The 21,937-nt window shown below is 32.0% G+C and overlaps 3 protein-coding genes and 1 non-coding gene across 4 annotated transcripts; 1 reads left to right on the top strand and 3 right to left on the bottom strand.

Annotated features, from left to right (window-relative positions):
* The first annotated feature begins 21 nt into the window (after positions 1 to 21).
* LOC123709274 (ATP-dependent translocase ABCB1-like) lies at positions 22 to 16,084 on the top strand. Its single transcript, XM_045660460.1, has 23 exons — positions 22 to 463; positions 1,863 to 1,920; positions 2,496 to 2,774; positions 3,425 to 3,525; positions 4,535 to 4,706; positions 4,818 to 4,989; positions 5,418 to 5,548; positions 5,705 to 5,929; positions 6,640 to 6,765; positions 7,936 to 8,139; positions 8,434 to 8,604; positions 9,327 to 9,513; positions 10,383 to 10,465; positions 10,590 to 10,748; positions 10,997 to 11,101; positions 11,184 to 11,345; positions 11,953 to 12,156; positions 12,327 to 12,568; positions 12,817 to 12,976; positions 13,652 to 13,846; positions 14,122 to 14,328; positions 14,591 to 14,737; positions 15,086 to 16,084. The coding sequence occupies exons 1-23, from the start codon at positions 381 to 383 to the stop codon at positions 15,278 to 15,280; spliced, it is 3,768 nt and encodes a 1,255-aa protein (XP_045516416.1). The 5' UTR covers positions 22 to 380; the 3' UTR covers positions 15,281 to 16,084.
* Trnak-cuu lies at positions 7,640 to 7,712 on the bottom strand. The gene has a single exon. It is a non-coding gene; the product is annotated as a tRNA-Lys (tRNA).
* Position 16,085: 1 nt separating the features above from the next.
* On the bottom strand, positions 16,086 to 17,119 carry LOC123709276 (methylated-DNA--protein-cysteine methyltransferase-like). Its single transcript, XM_045660465.1, has 2 exons — positions 16,642 to 17,119; positions 16,086 to 16,468 (listed from the first exon to the last, which is right to left on the bottom strand). The coding sequence occupies exons 1-2, from the start codon at positions 16,948 to 16,950 to the stop codon at positions 16,229 to 16,231; spliced, it is 549 nt and encodes a 182-aa protein (XP_045516421.1). The 5' UTR covers positions 16,951 to 17,119; the 3' UTR covers positions 16,086 to 16,228.
* Positions 17,120 to 17,253: 134 nt separating this feature from the next.
* Positions 17,254 to 21,236, bottom strand: LOC123709507 (prostaglandin reductase 1-like; the record flags this gene model as incomplete). The annotated part of the gene is made up of 7 exons (XM_045660898.1): positions 17,254 to 17,483; positions 17,708 to 17,813; positions 18,231 to 18,385; positions 19,078 to 19,196; positions 19,459 to 19,647; positions 20,284 to 20,386; positions 21,089 to 21,236. Coding segments are annotated over 7 exons (1,050 nt in total), but the record flags the coding sequence as incomplete, so codon positions are not given.
* Positions 21,237 to 21,937: the final 701 nt, after the last annotated feature.

The following is a 21,937-nucleotide window of genomic DNA, read 5'->3' as shown; positions in this document are numbered from 1 at the left end:
GATTATAAAGGCATCGGAATTTTCTTGCCCATGGCTTTTTTCATCGGTAACGTCCCACGTATGGAATATTTTGCGCGTTTCAGCGGAAGGTGTTTAATAAGTGTTGGTAGAGTTTACAAATCTATTTCGGGCATGTAAATAATTTGCTCACTATTTCTTCGTCAAAGTCAAAGTCCTGCTTTACACATATGTGTTTTAACGATTTTTATCCTATACCGCGTGTATTGTAAGTGTGTGATATCTTTGTTACATCAATACAATTTGTATCTCCAGATATGAAGCATTAATTTATCTTATGATACAAGTATATCAATATTGATAACTGGCCAGACTGCAAATGTGGTCGTGGTACGCGCGTCGTGTAAAACAAAATTATAAAAATGGCGGATTTAAAAAAAGCAAGGAATAGATATAAAGTGAACGACTTGTCTCAAGTGGAGTTTACGAAAAATGGAGGGAAAGGGTGAGTAAATCATTTAATATAAATACTTTAGTAAATCGTTTATGATTTCGACATGTCACACTGGATTCGTGTAGACTTTTATAATAAAGAGCTGTTGAGAACGTCCAATAATTACTACAATGAGTTCTCTAAACTAGACTCAAAACACGAATTTAGTGGTCGGTAAAAAAATATTATTAATTCGGGCGATCAATTGCGGTATCTACGTGAATGACACGCAATGATGCGGAAATTACGATTTTTACGATTACGAATTTTATTGTATCTACAGCGTAATTTTCTAATTCTTAGTATCTAATTATGTTAACCACTAAAAATTGTTCTCATTAAGACTTGACCTGTACTTATGTCAGGCTTCGAAGTTCAACCAAGTTTAGTACGGTTTTATTTATTTTCGTACAAACAGTAGAGCCACAATTATGTATGACACATCGTTACAAGGCTATTAAAATTAACAATTAAGCTAATTGCCTTCATATAACGTTTAATTAGTATTTTTTTCTAAGCTATCATTCTATTAAAATTCATAAGCGAACAATCATTGGTCCTACTTTATTTCTATTAAAGCGTTGTCATATTAATTAAAATATATGAATCAGAAACGTTATCGTATTGATTTATCAGTTTAATCGTATCATTAAATTCTTTTTTGTGGTTTATTTGTTAAGAATTTTGTTAATATTAAATTTTGTAAGAAAGATTGCTCAGATTGATTAGTAATTGATGTTTTTTCCTTATGATGATAAACTAAATTTATTATAAACATAATATGGATAATAGAATTTGATAAAAATCTCGCAAAATAAAAAATATAAATTATGTCCGTATCGCAGTTAGAAGTATGATATTACCTAAGTAAAAGGTTTTTCAAGCAAATAATTAAGATCAATTATGAAATTTTATTGTATAAAAGTTGTTGGACATAAGGTTTGGCAATTATGAATGAAAATAAAATCTAAATATTTTTTTACAATTATTATTTATGAATCCTAGATACTAAGGTATTATACCACGTTGAAGTTTGCATTTGCTTATTATTATACAACTTATAATTCTCTCATCCTCTGTACCTACTTCTAACCCCCCTGCACCCTTACCAATCGGCTGCCAATGACTTTTTTTTGGGCCTAAAGGCAAGCTGGTTTCCTCACGATGTTTTCGTTCGTCGAGCTAATGTTAAATGCGCACATAGAAAGAAAATCCATTGGTGCACAGCCAGGGATCGAACCTACGACCTGCGGGATGAGAGTCGCACGCTGAAGCCACTAGGCCAACACTGCTCTAGATATTATAATAGTATATATAAAATGAAACCCGCGAAAAATACTTATTTACTCAATTTTCACGAAATCGCAGTCTTGAATTACGTTAATTTTGAAATCTTTTCCTTTTTGAATAGTGAAACTGAATCAGAGCCTCCTGCACCTGAAGTTCCCGGAATCTCATTCATTACCCTTGTGAGTATGAAAAAATATTTTGTATCGTATCGTAGCAATACACATTTCCCTTAGTCACGAAACAGTTTTAATGGGTTTTCATATAGCAGGAGTTGAATACGAAAATGTGGCCGTTCAATTATTACGTAAGCACTATAGGTATATTTTTTTATTTGGTGATTACGTCAAAAGTAATTATTTACGTTTTTAACCATATTATCCACACATCTATGCTTAAAAACGAAATGCATTTTCGAGGATTCCTACAAAAAATGAATATGTTTATGTGCTATTTTTTGAGAGCTTTGCTTACTTCGGCTGACATGAGGAGGGGGGGGGATAAATTGCTGTAAATCTGCTTACGTAATACATGAACGGCTCCTTTTGTAAAATGTGAATTGTGACTATATTGTATTATAGTAATTCACACTTGTTTAGAGCATAATTAAATTAATTCATAGTTTGAGTGGATCTGGTGGTTACTCAAAATAATTTCTAAGGACGTCGAAACTCCGGTTGACCGCAATGACCAACCTATAGAATACAGTAGCCGATTAAAATAAACGATATAAGTAACAAATCATATTTTCTTTCAGTTTCGCTTCGCCTCGACACAGGACAAATTATTTATCGTAGTCGGAATAATATTTTCAATTATTTCCGGTTGTATGACACCTTTGAACACATTACTTATATCCTCACTTCTACAAAGTATGGTGGAGTTTGGGATTTCTGTAATAGCTGGAGATCCACAAGGGGACGTGTTTCTTCAGGCAGTCCAAGACTTTGCGATCAATAACGCTGTGGTCGGAGTCATTCTGGTTCTAACGTCATATGGAGCTACAGTTCTAATGAATTTTTCTGCTTATAATCAGGTCATTATATATATATATACGTTTAAATATCTAAAGCTTAAAATCATATATTTTTTCTAGTTATGGCCATACATTAAGTAAAGCCTGAACGTGGATAAAACTTATGATTTAAAATTTTTGAATAAATTCATTAATTATAAGCATTTATATTCATTACAAGTCCCTAAACGGGACCTATATGCGAAACAAAAATCATTTATTCATATAGGTAACAATGTACACTTATGAACCTCAAAAAAATAAATATACATTAAATGCTTCTAATTTTATATTTACTGCCTGTTGTCAAATCAAGGGCGTAGAACGGAAGAGAAGAACTGGCAATAAACTCTCCGCCACTCTTTTTAATCGCCAAGATTTTTTTGTTTTACTCAACGTTTGTAAGGAGCTGCAAGCATTACAACATGTTCCACGTGACATCTGAAGTAAATAAATAATAATAAAATAAATTAAAAACAGAGATTTGTCTGAGATTGTCAAAGATTCTCTATCAGCAGGAGGCATGGTGAAATAGGAGCACGCACTTACATTCTCGTGGGAACAAAAACTATTATTTCCACGAGGAACCAATACAACAGGATTGGCAATTTTTTTAGAAAAATAATATATGGGTTGGCAGGTTTTTCGATCATTATACATTTTTTTTGTAGGTTTATAGAATACGCCAAGAATACCTGAAGGCAGCCTTAAATCAGGACTTCGAATATTTTGACACGCATCAAACCGGAGATTTTGCCTCGAAAATGACTGAGTGAGTATACATGTTGCTTTTGTTTGTAACACCTACCTTTTAGTCAGGTATATTATTCATGTTAAATTTATATTTACATTAGTTATTGTGTATTTAGTTAGTATCCCTAACTTTCTTACTAACTACTAACTGACGTGAGACTGATCTTAAATTATCGTGATTCATGTGTACTTTTAATTTTTTTTTTCATGAATCCTTTTTGAAGTGAAACTTTATTTTTGATTTTTGATTATTTTCTTAATTTTCCGTTACGCGATATATTTTTCTTGTCCCTACCACGGTTGATCCGGAGAGATTCGAAGACATTAATAACAAAAATATATAATAACGATAACAATCATAGTAATAATTCTATTAGAATTATACAATTTTATTATAGTTAATAAATTCTATAATAATCTTAGTAGTAATAAGGTAAAATGAAATAATTGTATTATATGTATTTATGTCTATGATAATAAAAAGTTTTTGTTCAACTTTATTAAATTTAACTTTATTTAACCAATTTCTGTAAAGTTGGATATAGGAGATCAATTTTTCGAAAAAAGGTCATAAAGAAGTTTCACTCCTTACGTGTGTAAACTAGTACAAGCACACACACGCACGTTAGTTTTCTCTCAACAACTATGTGTAATATGTATTTTTTCACTACTTGGCTACCTTATCTAATGTAATACATTTTTTTTCTTCTCACAGTGCTTGCCTGGAAGGGATCGCTCGAAAGCGATAAGGGCGCCAGTTCCCCCATCTTTTAATTTAATTATGTTCACCGAAGTGTTAATAAATAAATAAATCTAATAAATAATAACCGCCTTTGGTATTGACAAAAGTGGCGATATGTGCGTTAAACATATTAAAAACTACTAAGTGACTACTGCGCACAAAAAAGAACTTAATAAAAATTGCGAATTACTAAGAAGCGAAATCTTCTAGGATTGTTTGATACTCATCAAACACATTTTTAACTTTACTTAAGATTAAAAACTAAACAGCGACTATGTATTTGCAGTGACGTTGTAAAATTAGAAGAAGGAATCGGTGAGAAACTTGGTACCTTCATCTACTACCAGGCTGCGTTCGTGAGCTCAATAATAATGGCTCTAACGAAGGGCTGGAAATTGGCACTTCTCTGCCTCGTCACTTTTCCTGTTACACTCTTTCTTGTGGGAATGGCTGGACTTGTAAGTCGACTCTTGTTTTTTTAAATATATATAGATATTTCAATGGCGAAAATTCATCACTCATAGTTAAAGAACGTCAATATAACTTCATCATTATTATATTATACATAGATTGCATCCAGGCTGTCAAAGAAGGAAGCCGCAGCTTCAAGTAAAGCTGGTTCAATAGCTGAGGAGGTCCTGTCAGCAATTCGTACAGTGTACGCTTTCAGTGGACAACATAAAGAGTTGGAAAGATACGAAACACACACTAGTGAAGCCAGAAAAATTAATATCAAGAAAGGTAACATAAAATCTTTATTAATTATATGGATGGAAATAAAATTGAAAGTTTGTTTTAACTACCAAGTTAATAATAAAAACAACACTTGATTTTTTTAGTATCTAGTGCTATAGTAATTAGTTTTTTTTTTGTTGTTCAGACTAGTAAGTTTACATGTCACATATTTGCGCATAATTATTAGGCTCGACATTTTTCGCTGTCTAAATTTGACACATGGGAGTCGTACTTAGCGCTAAATTGCGACCTTTAATGTTACACTCAGACATGGTTGCGATGTTCCTTTACCGTTTAATAGAAAAATATCAAAACAAAAACACTGCGACAAGCTATTTTATCTTACCTAAGTACTTTAAATATAATTACACTATAATTGGAAGTCCATAGCTCAATTAAATTTTTTGAATTTTCATGGTATTATTCTTTACCAGGATTCTTCAATGGTCTGGCTATGGGTACACTTTTCTTCTGTATTTTCTGTTCGTATGCACTGTCGTTCTGGTTCGGGAGCCAGTTCATACAGAACGAGCCAGAAAACTACGATGTGGATACGATGATAGCTGTAAGTCCTAATATATATATAAAACTATTAAAAAACTGTATGATCGCGTCGTATTAATACATTTTATCAAAGTAATTTCTAAATTTTTTATGAAAATTTAATTAATTTTTTTTTTGTAAAATTAAAATTTATACTCATTTATTTTTTTATTACCAGGTGTTTTTCGGTGTGATGATGGGATCATCAAACTTCGGTATCTCGTCCACTTTAATGGAAGTATTCGGAGTGGCAAAGGGAGCTGGTGCTCAAATCTTTAACTTGATTGACAATGTACCAACGATAGATCCTATGAGGAATCGAGGTGCTGTACCCAGTTCTATAGAAGGAAATATAGAACTCAAGAACGTAGTTTTTCATTATCCTTCCAGACCGGATGTACCGGTAAGGTTTATTGTTAAGCAACATTATTTATTATTATATTTTCTTGTACGTTTATTTTATGTTTATAGGTTATTGCACAATTGAACTGATTACCCAATAAAATCAGATGATTATTTGAACCTTTCTAGGCTAATTCCTCTAAGAGTTCATTACGAATAAGATAATAATATATTGTTAGGGCAGCTTTTTACCCATGGTGGCACGATGCAGGCATATTTCTTAATTAAATACCGATCCAAGTTATTTTTATTACGTATTCAGAGAATCACTGAAACTACTATTTATATTTATTTCTTAAAGATAATGTTATCAGCTATTTAAAAAGTTGTCATAGTAAACAAAATTTTAAAATATAAATATTATTTGGCGTGACAATATGTCCAAGGACATTAACAAATAACATTGTAAACTTTCGATTAATATGACCGTAGCTAATGAACAATTATTTCTTCTATAGAAATATATATTTGTACATTTTGTACAAATAAATAAACAGCATCTAAAAAACTAAGCTTCTTAAAAAGCTAAGATTATGATTGTGGAAAGTCGGTATATTCGAATTTCGACCTCTATAAGCGGGGGCCTGTGTAAATGAGACAAAAATAGTATTCAACCTGTTTCATTGGAAATCCGGATAAATGAAGACCTTTTTAAATGGTGCCTTGAGATCTCTAACTAGGTTTCACTTTTTTATAAAGTTATGTTTTTAGGTGTTAAATGGAATCAATATAACGGTGAAGCGTGGACAGTCTGTGGCGCTGGTTGGCCATTCGGGATGCGGAAAGTCAACTATTATTCAACTTATTTCCAGATACTATGATACTATTGATGGCAGCGTGAGTTCAAATTTCTACTTTATTGTAATTTTAATAATAAGAGCCTTTTCTTTTCCCTACAGTTTTTTTCGGTTTTCCTTAGTTATAAAGACTGTCAAAAAATCCACTTATCTGTACTCTAAATTTTAATAGTCTGTGGACTGTGATATTGGAATAGAACACGTGTATGTGCCTCAGTTAAATGTATGTGTGTTTGTTACAAATTTCTAGGAAACTTAGTCAAATCGAGTGATCATAAATTTCACCACGCATTTCTGGTGAGGTAGAGAAAATAATATGACCTTAATAAATAATATTGAAGTCGATTTAGTTTGTCTAAATTACTTATTTATGACATGTAGGGATCATTTATTAATATATCTGAAAGATCCTTAGTAAGAGAAGAAATTTATAGGATTTTTTAGACTTTCGATAAACCGTTTTTTTATTTACTATTGCCATATTAACTGAATGATTTGTCTTCGATTCCCCATTGTATTATGTAGTATGCTCTCTATAAGAGTAGACTTATGAGACCAAATTATCAGAATTACTTCATTACGAAATAAATAAAACATATCAAAGAAGGTTATTATAATTTAATATCTATTTCTATCACAAGGCAAAAAAAATTTTTTGCTTTTTTTATAGATAACAGCTTAGCTTTTCAAAACAAAAAATGTTAAAATCAATTTATATTAAAATCTTTTGTAAACACATAAATGTACTAAGTACAAGTTTTCGTTTCAACAACATCAAACTCATATTGGGTTCATACTATCCAATTAATAACGTAAGTTAGAATTAAATGGGAATAATTAAGTTTTTTTTAATGGTTTTAATAACGTCTTGCCGGTTTATTATATAATAAATGATTAAAAAATAAAAAAGATATCGCCCAACGTGGGGCTCGAACCCACGACCCTGAGATTAAGAGTCTCATGCTCTACCGACTGAGCTAGCCGGGCAGTTGCGAAATTGTTAAAATTGTAGATAATATTCCTTGTTTCCTTGTATATTGATAATAAATTGTATGTGTGTATTCCAAACGTCTAGACTTTTTACTCCAATTGTATGATCGTAAGACTTTACACGCTTTCATATTTAAAAAATGATTTCCTGGTTTACCGGTTATTTGTCTCTTAAAAAGCGATAAGACAACCTGCGCTCATTGTCTTTATAATTCACCAGGTTCACATAGATGGAAACGATGTCCGTAATCTCTCCATCCGTTGGCTGCGAGAACAGATTGGTCTTGTTGGCCAGGAACCAGTTCTCTTTAATACCACTGTACGAGACAACATTCGCTTTGGTCGTGAGGACGCCACTAACCAAGCTATTGAGGAGGCAGCCAAACAAGCCAATGCACACCAGTTCATAATGAAATTACCATCGGTAAAATGTATTTTTTTATACCATATATTAAGTAGAGTTTGTGGTAGGAACCATGACTTACCACGTGTAAGTCATGGTTCCTTTTAAGTGAGATAATTATACGATTGATTAAAGATACGCTTTATGTTGCCCTCATAAAAATAAACATTCATTAGAACAATTATCTTAACACGATTAATTGTTGGACTTAACTAATCTATTATAATCCTTTTTAACAAGTTAAAAAAAAACAGTTTTCTTACCAAGTGCCGTGCTATAGAAAGGTTAATGGATTTGACTATATAACTATTTCAGGGCTACGATACATTGGTTGGCGAGCGCGGTGCGTCACTATCGGGCGGTCAAAAACAGCGCATAGCAATCGCTCGCGCGCTCGTACGTAACCCGCGAATCCTTTTACTCGACGAAGCCACTAGCGCACTGGACACGGCTTCCGAACATAAAGTACAGAAGGCTTTGGATAAGGTAATATATAAATAATAAAATTATCAATTTATAAATAATAGAAAAAATAATAATGAATGTAATAGTTTTATAGAATACAGATCATAAACATGATAGTTATGGTTTATATTTATTCTAAAACAAGAAATGAAAATGCTATTAATTTGTTATGGGTATACATTAAATAAAACATATTAGCACATATTAGGATATTTATAAAAGGAACCTCAAACAATTAAACTAGAAAAATACAAAATTAAAATAAATTAAACTAAATCTTATAATTAATTTAACTAAATAAATATACCAGGAGGATTTTGGTTTATCCTACCAAACCTATTATATGTGGTAGCGTTTACCACATAAACGAATTTGTTAATTTATCATTCAATAATGAACATCTAAACGTTTCTCAAAGCTAAAAAGGAAGAAAACATTTCATATAGCTTCACAACAAAATAAAACCGAATCTTAAAATAATAATTAGAAAAAACATACCCCTTAACACAGTTACATCCGAAATTATTCAAAATTATACATCACACCAGATACAATTTATGTCTTAAAAGCGTCGAAAACACGGCAATCTCCGCCCGTGCCTCTCGTTTTCTCCCTACCCTCATCCTATTATAACTTATTAAACGATGACGATAACATAGGTTAATTTGTGATCTAAATAAAAACTAAGGAAAAATGATGTTAATTCTACGTCATAGTACTTGACAGCAAAATAATATTTTCAGGCTGCTGAAGGTCGCACTACAATTGTCGTTGCCCACCGATTGACCACTATCAGAAATGTCGACAAGATTTACGTATTCAAAGCTGGTGTAGTGGTGGAAAGTGGTAATCACGAAAAACTGATGGAATTAAAAGGGCACTACTATGACATGGTGATGCTGCAGTATTCACCAGACTTCACTGAAACTGGTATAAAAATTACTAATTATGACAGATATGACATACGTTTGAAGATACTCTACCTTTGCTCTACTCTCTCTACCCTTGAGGGCTTAGTCAAGATGCCGAATATGTCGACACGAACTGTCATTTTCATACAAATTTAGTTTTCCACTTTCTACACTTTTACACTACACTACTACTTTTTCTTGGTTATGTGCATTTTGAAAAACAATATTATTATGATTTTTTAAATATATTTCTTTGGTTATTTATTTCGACTGTGTTGTCGTCCGAGGTATATCAAATATAACTATGTAGTATGATTAAGTATGACCTATTTTTTATTTCATACTAGCTGACCCGACAAACTTTGTTCTGTCAAATTGATTTGCATTTTATGTCGCGTTCCGAAACTAAAACAAAAGAAATAATATTGCGAAGCCAACCAAATTAAAAATGAGTACTAATGATCTATAGCTCTGAAATTTTTTGACTATTCAATTTGGTCGGGTCGGTTCGCGATATTATCACTTGTTGTGTTTCGGAACGCGACATTGCTTAGACAACAGTGAGTGCTTGTAATTTAATATGAACTTTATTGAATAGCAATAAAGTTCAAATTGACTCTACATTTTATTAACAAAACGTTTGTAAGGGAAAAAGAAAAGGGCTGTTTTAGGGTTTTCCCGGAAATAATTCGAATTTTTCTCGCCGTAAAAACCATCTTTAAACTTCAACGAACATTTAAAAAAAAGAATTGGTACAATTGGTCCAGACATTGTAGAGTTTTGCGATTCATTTATGTATCGATTCAATATGTATAGTTTCTGTTATAGACAATATTATTTCAACTTTCTAGGTTTATATAGGTTAAAAAACATTTATCTTGATTATAGATCAGGGAGGCAACGTTTTAACCCGAACAGTATCTGTTGTTAGCGAGAAGGACGAAGACGAGCACATAGAGACAAGGATTCAGGTATGTTAAAACCTACAGGTTCTGAAAACTTTTCAGAACTTTGTGTTTTTTATATAACAGGGGCAAACGGGCTGATAATAATACCGTCTCCCATGCACACATAAATAATTTATTTCCATTTTAGGAACCAGCAGAAGAAACAGAAGAGCCACAAGTGTCATTCTGGAAAGTTGTTCGATTAAACAAACCAGAGTGGAAGTCCGTGACGGCGGCCAGTATCGCCTCTGTTGTCAGCGGATTTGCGATGCCGTTATTGGGTGTCATACTTGGAGACTTCATTGGGGTAATTTTAATTTTTACATATATTTTACAACCTTAACATAAATATCATCATACATAACTTCAGTGTAAGTCTTAACAGTATTTTCTTCTTTTTCTTGCAAATTGATCTTAAGATTCAGAGGTTGAGGTAAGTATGACCCACGTATGTCTAATCTCTAACGTTTATGACAAAATTATGCCGTCATTTAATATTTACAGGTCTTGACAGAGTGAAGTGAGTTGATATATTGTTGTTTTTAAATTATTCAGATTCTCTCACATCCTGACCCTGAATATGTTAGGAATGAAGTTCGAAAGTACGCTCTCATATTTGTTGGAATCGGGATTTTCTCTGGAATTGCTAACTTCATTGTGGTAAATATTTTCAGAATTCATTACATTTATTAAAAAAATATCCTTAAATAATAACGTGTCATGTGCTGTCTACTTTTTAAAGGTATCAATGTTTGGAATTGCTGGAGCATACTTAACTCAACGGCTCCGGAAACTGATGTTTGAAAAGTTGATGCAACAGGAAATAGGCTTCTACGACGACAAGTCCAACTCAACTGGCGCCCTCTGTGCCCGATTGTCGGGAGAAGCTGCAAACGTTGAGGGGGTAATTTTTTTTTACAGCAATACACATTATCCTTACAGACTATGCCAATACGATAATGTCGAGAAACATTAAATAATTAAAATATAATAAAATACGTTTATAATATTAAACACATAATTTACACAATATCGCTACTGTGAATTCACTCTGCGAACATAGAAATATATCGATAGTGTTTATATTCAACTGTATTACTGGGTTTTAATAATTGTTACTACGCAGAAATTACCTTTTTAGATTTATAAATAATAGAAAGATCTTCAGAAATGGGCTTCAGGTTGGTGGACCCTCTGTTTGGTTTGGTCTCATATTTCTGTTTCTTCGATCACATATCTTTAGGCCTTCTGCTGTTTATAATAGGAATTCCCCAAGTTGTCTTCGTCTAACGTACCAAATGTTAATCGAAGACTTGGGAAGAAAACTCCTTGATTAAACTAACGAGTGACGATACATATATTTTAATATCTTGCTGAATTATTAGGTCTGTCATAAACATACTATAATATATCTACGTTTTGTGGCGTTAGTGTAATAATTAGTTAATAAGACAAAATTTCTTTAGCATACATAGCCTTATTTTTGTGACACTTATGTTTATATTTTTTAGGCGACTGGTCAAAGAATCGGAACAGTGTTGCAAGCTTTGGGAACATTTAGCTTTGCTTTGGGAGTGTCCTTATTCTACGAGTGGCGCTTAGGACTGCTTATTATGGTATTTGTGCCATTTATGGTGGGTGTTCTGTACAAGGAAGGTAGAATGGTCAGCGCACAATCCTTTGGAACGGCGAAAACTATGGAGACCAGTTCTAAGGTATATATTTCTTATAATTTACATAATAAATAATAACGTGAAACATCAGAATTAATAATAATATTATACTTTTAAATGTTCTGTATACATTGATAATAAGTAATTTAGTATATAAGCTAGTCGAAAACTTTGTCATACGATGACTGTCTACAAAACCAAGGACATTACAGATCGCCGTAGAAGCCGTAGCAAACGTACGTACAGTTGCCTCACTAGGTCGTGAAGCGGGATTCTTAAAAGATTACGCCATACAACTATTACCAGCGCTACAGATTGCAAAGAAAACGGCACATTGGCGCGGGATTGTCTTTGGTTTATCTAGAGGGCTCTTCAACTTTATTTACGCGGCTGCTTTGTATTATGGGGGGACTTTAATGGTGAACGAAGGCGTTGACTATGCTGTTATACTTAAGTAAGTTACTGATATTTGTTCTACTTTAATGTCATAAATTTATTATTATTTTTTGGAAAAAAAATCTGGATTATTAAATTTTTTTTTACATTTTAAACATTATAAACCCTGAATAACAAGTGTCGTATTTGATACCTATGTGATATAAAATACTTTATCCTATTCCAAAAATTAGTATGAATCAGTTTTAATAAAGTTTTAGAGAGAGTTAGAAGTTGAATAAAACATACTTTTTATTTATTTTATAGATCTGCTCAAGCGCTTCTCATGGGCTCTGCGTCAGCAGCACAGGCTTTCGCCTTCGCGCCCAACTTCCAGAAAGGTCTAAAAGCTGCCAGGCGCGTGATGATTATTTTAGAAAAAGAATCGAAAATAACCGACCCACATAAACCCGCTGCAGAAAACTTTGTAAGTATACCCATTTAACGATTTCATTTGGGTTTCAGTGGATTGAGATCCACTCAATATTATATATATATAATATACCGATTGCGTGCGTTCGCTAACTGGTTTCATACAGGCATTTCCTAGAATAAAATTCTGACTCGAAAAAAAAGGTTCAATCTACATCTAAATTTCTGTGTCAACTTTAAAAGTACAATTTACTTACATTTTTTTAAAGTGAAACTTCTTTATCGAAGTTGGAAAAAAATTACCGTCACGTTTTCGGTTACGTGTCACATTTTTCCGTTACGCACCATCTTTTTTCTGTCCCTACCACGGTTGATTTGAAGAGATTCGAAGCCATTAATAACAAAAATATATAATAACGATAACAATGATATTAATAAGGAAATAATACATTTCTATAATAATCTTAGTAGTAATAAGTTAAAATGAAATAATTGTATTAAATTATTCATGTTATTATTAACGTCTATGATAATAAAAGCCTTTTGTTAAACTTTATCTAATTTAACTTTATTTAACCAATTTCTGTAATGTTGCATATAATAGATAATTTTTCGAAAAATAAGGTCATAAAGAAAATTCACTTCTTACGTGTGTACACTAGTACACGCAAATATTTTTTAACAATGTATTTACTTCATAACGTTTTGAAGTAAAATATCAAACTTTCAGAGAGGAACAGGAGAAGCAAGCCTTCAAAATGTGAGTTTCCACTACCCCACGAGACCTTTAGTACAAGTTCTGAAGAATTTAGACCTAGAGATTGAGAACGGGAAGACCATCGCTCTTGTTGGTGCAAGTGGCTGTGGCAAAAGCACCATTATACAGCTCTTGGAGCGATATTACGATCCCGATGAGGGCATTGTGGTATGTTGATTTTCAACTGTTTTTCATTTCACTAGTAAGTTTTCTGAAGACAAATAATATATCGCCACAACATCAAAAATAGTTATCTCCTAAAACTCCCTCCCTTTTTAATTCCTCTTGGATGATGCCCGTTTTTTATAATTTTTCTAAAACATTACATAGATACATTCAAAGCATAAATGTCTCATCCGCTGAGCAATACGATTCAAAATAATAAGAAAATCTAAAAATATTGTTGAAACTTTTCAATACAATAATCAATGATATGTTTACAGGCACAAAACAGCATCCCCCTTAACAAACTCCGTCTTGCTGACGTAAGACAGACTATTGGATTTGTACAACAAGAGCCCATACTTTTCGACCGTACTATTGGAGAAAATATTGCGTATGGAGACAACTCTAGGAAGCCCAGTATGGACGAAATCATTGATGCCGCTAGGCAGGCAAATATTCACAACTTTATTGTGTCTCTGCCCTCGGTGAGTATTAAATTTTATATATTTATATATTACGATCAAAACGCCTTCAAGTAGAACCTAATCACATATATTTATTTATATCTGGAAATTTTCAGGGTGAATCTTTTTTACATGTTTGTTTTTTTTTACTTTTTCCGTGAGTTGAATCGTCAGACACAGATAGCGGTTGTTTTTTTTAAACCGTATATGTTCGAAGAATATTTTAGTTTATTATACATCGAAAACCAATCAGAAATATATATATAAATTAATTACTCCACAGGGATACGACACCAATATCGGTTCTAAAGGGACCCAACTGTCAGGAGGTCAGAAGCAAAGGGTAGCTATTGCGAGAGCATTAATTAGAAGACCAAAGATGCTGCTTTTGGATGAAGCTACTAGCGCTTTAGATACCGAAAGCGAAAAAGTATGTTTTGTCACGTTAAGCTTTAACTTGAGTAGATAAGTTTTTTCTAAGTTCGTTTGCCCTAAAATATGATGTGCGGTAGACGTTTTTTTATTATTTTTCTTTGCCTTGAGACGTGGATAGGTAATACTTATTAGATTACCTACTACAACCTGAAAGCAATAGATTTGATTCGAAAGCGCAAAGATGTGATCGTCCGTTTGCCTTAAAAATTATATTGACATAAAACAGACACAAAGTTTGAGGCTGCCTCAACGGGGTTGCGGGACTGTGAATGTAGGATGTTGGCATATTAATATCAAATATATTTTTATAGTATAATTATTGTGACTGACTTCTTGTTAAAAGGTAGTTCAAGATGCCCTGGATGGGGCAAAGGCAGGTCGCACATGCGTGATGATCGCCCATCGCCTTAGCACAGTTAGAGATGCAGATCTCATCTGTGTGCTCAACGATGGAAGCCTGGCGGAAGTCGGAACTCACGCGCATCTCATGCAGCTCAAGGGGCTATACTACAATCTCAACCGACGGGGATATGCTTAATGCTTTTAGAAGATTATTTTAGTTTTAATTTAATCTGTATGATGGTAGCTAGCACAAGTATTTTTCATTTTATGTGGGCAGGTGTAGAATATTAGTTCCACCAGCATAACATTATTATAGCAATGTCCAGAACTCCAATATACCATAGCAATAGGGTACTTCATCATTGTGATACAATTTATGTCTGTATATATCTTAACCAGTGCCATAGTGACCAGCATCATCTGTCTTGTGTGATTCTGTATGTCTTATTTAATTCATTAACCTACATATACTAAATAATTCTATAAAACTAATGAAGATGAGAAAAAGTTAGAAATAATATAGTTAAAATAACTAATTATAAAAACATTCATTGGGAGAATTTTAGGTCTTAAGTAAATGAGTGTCACTGATTTATATTTACGTCAAATTGAAGGTACTTATCTTAAAAGTGGTCAGTTATCTGATGAAAACAACTTTCTACCTTCTCATAACTTTACAATGCCTACATACGCAGCATGGACGCACTTAGCATTTTACTGTTCTTCCTAAATATTTTATATATGCTTACATGCATCACCTAAAATACTAATTCACATTTTAGGAAGTGATTATGCCATGCACTTTTTTAAGACAAATGTTAGCCAAGTAAATCAAATGTTTATATAATTAATATATTTATTTGTATAAATGTACTTAACTTGTGATTTTAGCTTGTAATATAATTCCTAATCAAATAAATTTATTGTAAGCAACAGTTCTTTTTATATTGTATAAACTTATTAAAATACATACTATACTTATAGACTGTAAATAAAACCATTTTTTATAAAATATATTTACATGTAATTTCAAATGAATTTATTTTATAACATGACTCATTCCTAACATTTTTTTGTTTTAAGACAAGTTTGTACTTTGTGTTACCATTTAAGTTTAAAAAAATTGTGCAGTTACCAAAACATTTTAACTGTACTTATGTTCATGATGTAACAACCATTCTTTCCTGTCAACACCACTACTGAACCCGCCCTTAGAACTTGATGCAACTATCCTGTGACATGGAATAACTATAATATGTCCATTAGCCCCACATGCAGCACCAATTGCTCTAGCATGGCTCCCAGATCTCCCTAATGCTTTTGCCAAGTCTCCATAAGTCTGTGTTGTTCCATAATGTTGTTTGTACAGCAAATCCCAAACCTCCTGTTTAAATCAAAATTATCTTCAGTGCTAAGTAAAACTAAATAGATATTTGGTAGACATAATGTCAAACTGTGACTAATAAAATACAAAACATATATAATAACTATGTGTAAACAATATTATGAAAATATTCTTTTGTGCGAGCATCACACATCTCTGGTTTTCATACACACCTTTTGAAAATCTGTGCCAAAAGATTTAATCGGTATACTGAAGTTCCTGAGTTTACCATCAAAATAATCTTTTAATTCTACTTCGAAATTCTCTAGTAACTTGTTCTTTTTATTTACAAATTCACATGAAAGTTCTTTTGATACTTTTACAAAAATGTCTTTAATATTTTTTGAATCTTTAAATGCAACAATATAAAGGAATTCATCATCACCAGCTGCAATGATAATTCCAATCTCGAAATCGAAAGTAGCAAGATATACTTTAGTACTCGAGGCAGAAATTTTATTTAAGTTAAATGGAAAATCCATTTTTCCTTTTAAATCGAAATAAACAATTGGTTGTAAGAACAAGGATTAAAAAAATTAAAACCAAATCTCTCGTTCGTTTCAGTTAACTTTGAGTTTGCACTTTGCTATTTAAGTAAACAAGTTTCAACATTTATAAACACTCTATTTGGTAAACCTTACTCCAACGGTATTTTTTTTTAACTTTGACACTTTGTAAATTATCATTTAGTGACAATCGCAAAAAAGTATAGCATAGACAATCCTAAAATGAAATGTAATGTAAGTCTGTAACGTAAATCGTAATATTTTCAAATTACCATTTATTTACGCTTTAACAATAGCTTTTCCAATATTTTCTCCTCGCAGAATACTGTTTAATGCCTTCACCATATTTTCGAAACCATAGTAAATTTCTTCTTTATACTTTAACTTTCCTTCATTCACCCATTTTAACGTGGTATTCGTGCTATTTTCAAATCTATCTGCCCACCGATATACCAAGAAACCCTTCAACGTAAGTTCTTTATATGCAATTATTGGTTGTAGTACGCTTCCTGTAATTAAGATATACATATTTTTTACTTAGACGGTACAATAAATTGTATCTTTCGAATGCGAATATCACATACATTTCTTTGTTATCAACATAATAACTGTAGATTAATTAGATGTACATTCACCTATAAAAATTACATAATTCTAAAGGTTTCATTCGTAATTTATTACAAACTGTGCAAACTATATATAACTATATTAATAATAAGAAATAAAGGATTACCTTTTGCTGGTTCTACACTGTTATATGTCGATATTGAACCACACACTGCTACTCGACCATTTCTTTTCATTTGCCTCATTATTTTGTAACTTAGGTCACCTCCAACCTTGAAATAAATTAAAAAGAATATTTATATAATTGTTAGTAGACTATGTGAAGACTTTTTCACCATCTATTACTTAATAAATATAATATAAAGGCTTAAAAATAGGGATATAATAAAAGCTGCAACGTCAGTTTCGCTATTTCAGAAGACTTTATTAATATAAATAAGCACTGAAGAACGAGTACTTACCAATATTTATAAAATCATTGGCACCCTTCGTTTTACACCGTCGTACAAAATAGCCGAATTAGTTTTCTTTTTTAATTAAATGCATTTTATTTTTTTAATGTCTATTTTCCTTTCGTAAATGTTTAACCCTTATTATGTATTCCAATATCTTTAGTATAATTGTTTTTGTTATATGAAATTATTTTTGTTACCTGTTATAAAGATAAACTTACGTAACGTGGAACTTACGTTATCAAAATAGCAATCGACACCATTCGGAGCCACACTCATTAGGGCCTCGATTATATCAGCATCTTTATAATTAAATGCATGGTCAAAACCAAGTTCATTTACCAAGTATTCGCATTTTTTGGCGGACCCAGCGAAGCCTATAACTTTGCATCCTGTCAAATTCACAAAACAATTTAATATTACGGTGCAGTAACTTTTATATTGGATATAAAATTGTCTGGATTACATACAGAGAAAGTGATAAAAATATACGTCATCTATAGCACTACTGAATATATATTTTTATAAATAATTAAAATGAAGCATAAAATAGAAATAGACAAAAGAAGTATCAGAATAGTATCCAAGAACAGAGCAGAAGGGGCTAAAATAGGTGTGCCCTATATTAGAGGACAACCTGACCATAAAACTAGTTATCAATTGTTTTTTCTAACAAACAATTTGTTGGTTTGCTCAGCTTTATTTATATTTATTATTAATTCATATAATATTGCATAAATCATCTTAATATAGAGTAAGTTGGTGTGGTGGAAACACAAACTAAACACAGTTTTTCTGTCCACCAGGACGTCGAACTTATTTAAATAATTAACGTATATACCAGGCCATTGACATATAAACTATAACATTAAAGCAACCTAATATTGTATATATATATGGGTGTTTTTAATGAATGAAATCATAGCTTCGTCATCATAGCTTTAGCTGTAAGACTTAATAGAGATCCTGACTTTGATAATATCAATAAAAAGATAGTGATATAGAACATTATCAAAATTGCACATAAAAATATCGAGATGAATTAATGTTTCAATGGCCGGTACTTTGCTCCTTAAAAGCTTACCCAAAATCTTAGCGATTTGTCCTGCGTGTGAACCAACAGCGCCGGCCGCTCCCGTAATAACAATTGTTTCTCCAGCTTTTGGCTTACAAATCTCTGTTATACCGAAGTGTGCGGTGTACCTGGTTTACAAAAAAATATAATAACTTTACCGGCCTAACCACAGAAATTTAATACTTTCATTAGAAAGATATTTATTGTGTTTCCAAATGATATAATTATTCCGTGGTTTAGAGTAGGTTAGGCAGGTGGTATATTTGAATTCAGCGGTACAGGCCTTTTCTCTGTAAGGAAATCAGCAGTGAATCAGAAACACAGTCGAGATTATGTGGATAACTAAGCTGTCTCATCTCCTATTGCGCCATTATCGAATCACATACATACCCAGGCACGTCCAAAATACCAAGGCTAATGGACAGCGGGTGTGGGCTGACATCAGGAACTCGAACTAGCGGTAAACCATCGCCTTTTGGATACGGCACGTTGGGATTCGTAATTGTATGAGATCTCCACCCGAACGAATCAACTACGTAACAGCCTATAGGATATGCATTATGACGGCTATCGATTACTCTAGAAAAAAAGCAACGTAATAAGATCTATTCATTGAATTTATTTTTAAATTATTCTTACTTAGGGAAAGTTAGGTGAGAATATTGGCATGGCTAAAATATATTGCCAATAATTGTACTACTTTAAAGACATCTTTAAGATAGCATTTTTTTCTTTTACAATATTCTGAATGATTATGAATTGTAGTCAAGAACAAAGTATAAAAACGACTAGCTGACCCGGCCAACGTTTTGCCATGTATATTATTTCCAGAAAACTTATCTTCAGTTCAATAAAAATACCCTATCTACTATAATAAAAAAACAGGGGTTGATAGTAGAAGGGTTGTATGTATTTTTGTATCATAAACAAAATGTTTATCGAAAAAATATACAAAAAATGTTTACTTACTGGGAACGAACATTGTGAGACGAGAATTTTATATATATAGAGATTTATGGAGTAGTTATATCCAGAAATGAGACTTAGCGCTAAGTTCAACTCACAATACGTCAAAAATGTATTGTATTTTGACATAAGGGAGTCATAGTTCGCGCTAGAACTCTCGTTTCTGAATCTTATATTTCCTTAATTCGCTTATATTTATTAGTTCATTCAAAGATTACTTATTGTAATATGTTTAATCTGTCAACTTACTTGGCCAGTTGCCTTCCAATCATGTCTATTGGTAATTTATGAAGATGCATGTGTGCCCGCATATAGGGATCGATACTGTAATACAGTGCCTGAACTAATATTTCTGTAAAAAATCTTACTAGTTTTCATAGAATATAAAAATGATTAGTCTTTGTCGAGTGTAGACAAATTTTTATAATTTTGTTTATTTATAACAAAAAGTATAGAATTTAGGTATGGAAGGCTACAGAGATTATAGCACGGTTTATCGTTATCAAGCCATAATATAGTCGCTTATATCTTCCAAGCAACAAGTATTAAGGTCCACGTAAAAAAATACGATGTGCAAAAAATACTACTACATATTTTATTGTCCTGAGTTAACATGTAAAGTGTGTCTTCGTGTGTTTAAAAGGACGCTAAAAAATATGCACCTATTGTAACACCTAAAGTCAACACAAATAACAGAAGGAATACCTTCATGGATAGGGCGGCGGGTAAGTTTAACAATTTAAATCTAGTGTGGTGTCGTCAAGGAGAGCTCTGATCTGAGTTCCTCAGTGGAATAAATAGAGTATCATAAGTTTTTACATACTTGTATACGTTATAAGTTACTAAGTATTCCTTAACTAATTTTAGTTTAGTGCTTTCTTTGATAGATATAGATCATTGGATTAAAATAATTGTATTGTTACCAATTCATTAAAAAATAAGTACTTAATTATATGATAAAGATTTGTTTAATGGCGTAAAAGGAACATTTAGTCATAACCTGTAAATCTTTCTCAATATATAAAAAAATACAATGAGCGTTAAAATATCTTACCGTTCTCATTTAATTCTCCCAATTCTTCTTCCACAATTTCGAAGTCACTCTCTTTTGGTTCTCCATTATAGTACTTTGTAAGAACGTATTTCCTTGCGCGTATTTGTACATTACGAGAATTCATTTTACTTAATGTTGTTAGAATAAGGTTAGACCAAATAATAACGTAGCGTTAAAATTTTATGTTTATATAAAGTATTTTTATCATCGTTAATTTGATTAATATGACATTCCTAAAGTTCTAAAGATTTATGTCTGTAGTTTGTATCAAGATCTATATTTCTTTTATATTTGAAATGACGTGAGCACAGCGTGACAGCATTTAAAGTAATATCAAAGATATTTTCAAAGAGTTATAAAATAAATAAATTCTAAGAACCAAATCGACGAAAATTCATACACATTGGTTTTAATTGTGCTGTACAAACGACATTTTACGGGTCTTTATTCAATATTAAGCGCAGCAACTCGTAAGGAACATTTACAGTCGAGACGAAGTGAAGTGTATCAAATACAATTGGTATAGGCCTCACCTATGAATCTTAATTCATTGTAAAGGAATAGTCACTGAAGCTTTTTTTTCTTTTAATACCACATAAAAAAACAAAATGTTGAAAACCGGTTGAGCCCTTTTTAATCGATGTTCCGTCGTAGAGGTGAAATTTTTTTTTAAATTTAAATCAATGTACACAGGTCTAAAACACCTTACTTTTACACTGAAACATTTATTTTGCGACACTGAAATTGTTTTTAAATAATTGCTTATTGTAGTGTCGCTTTTATTTATTCTCAACTTCGAAATTTTGTTTAGTTCGCTTTTTTACTTAATGCATCACATTTTTCAACTTG

Source organism: Pieris brassicae, chromosome 5 (assembly GCF_905147105.1).
Source record: "Pieris brassicae chromosome 5, ilPieBrab1.1, whole genome shotgun sequence".
Classification (NCBI taxonomy): domain Eukaryota; kingdom Metazoa; phylum Arthropoda; class Insecta; order Lepidoptera; family Pieridae; genus Pieris; species Pieris brassicae.
The sequence above is the reverse complement of the archived record's forward strand: the minus strand, read 5'-3'. Positions and strand labels throughout refer to the sequence as shown.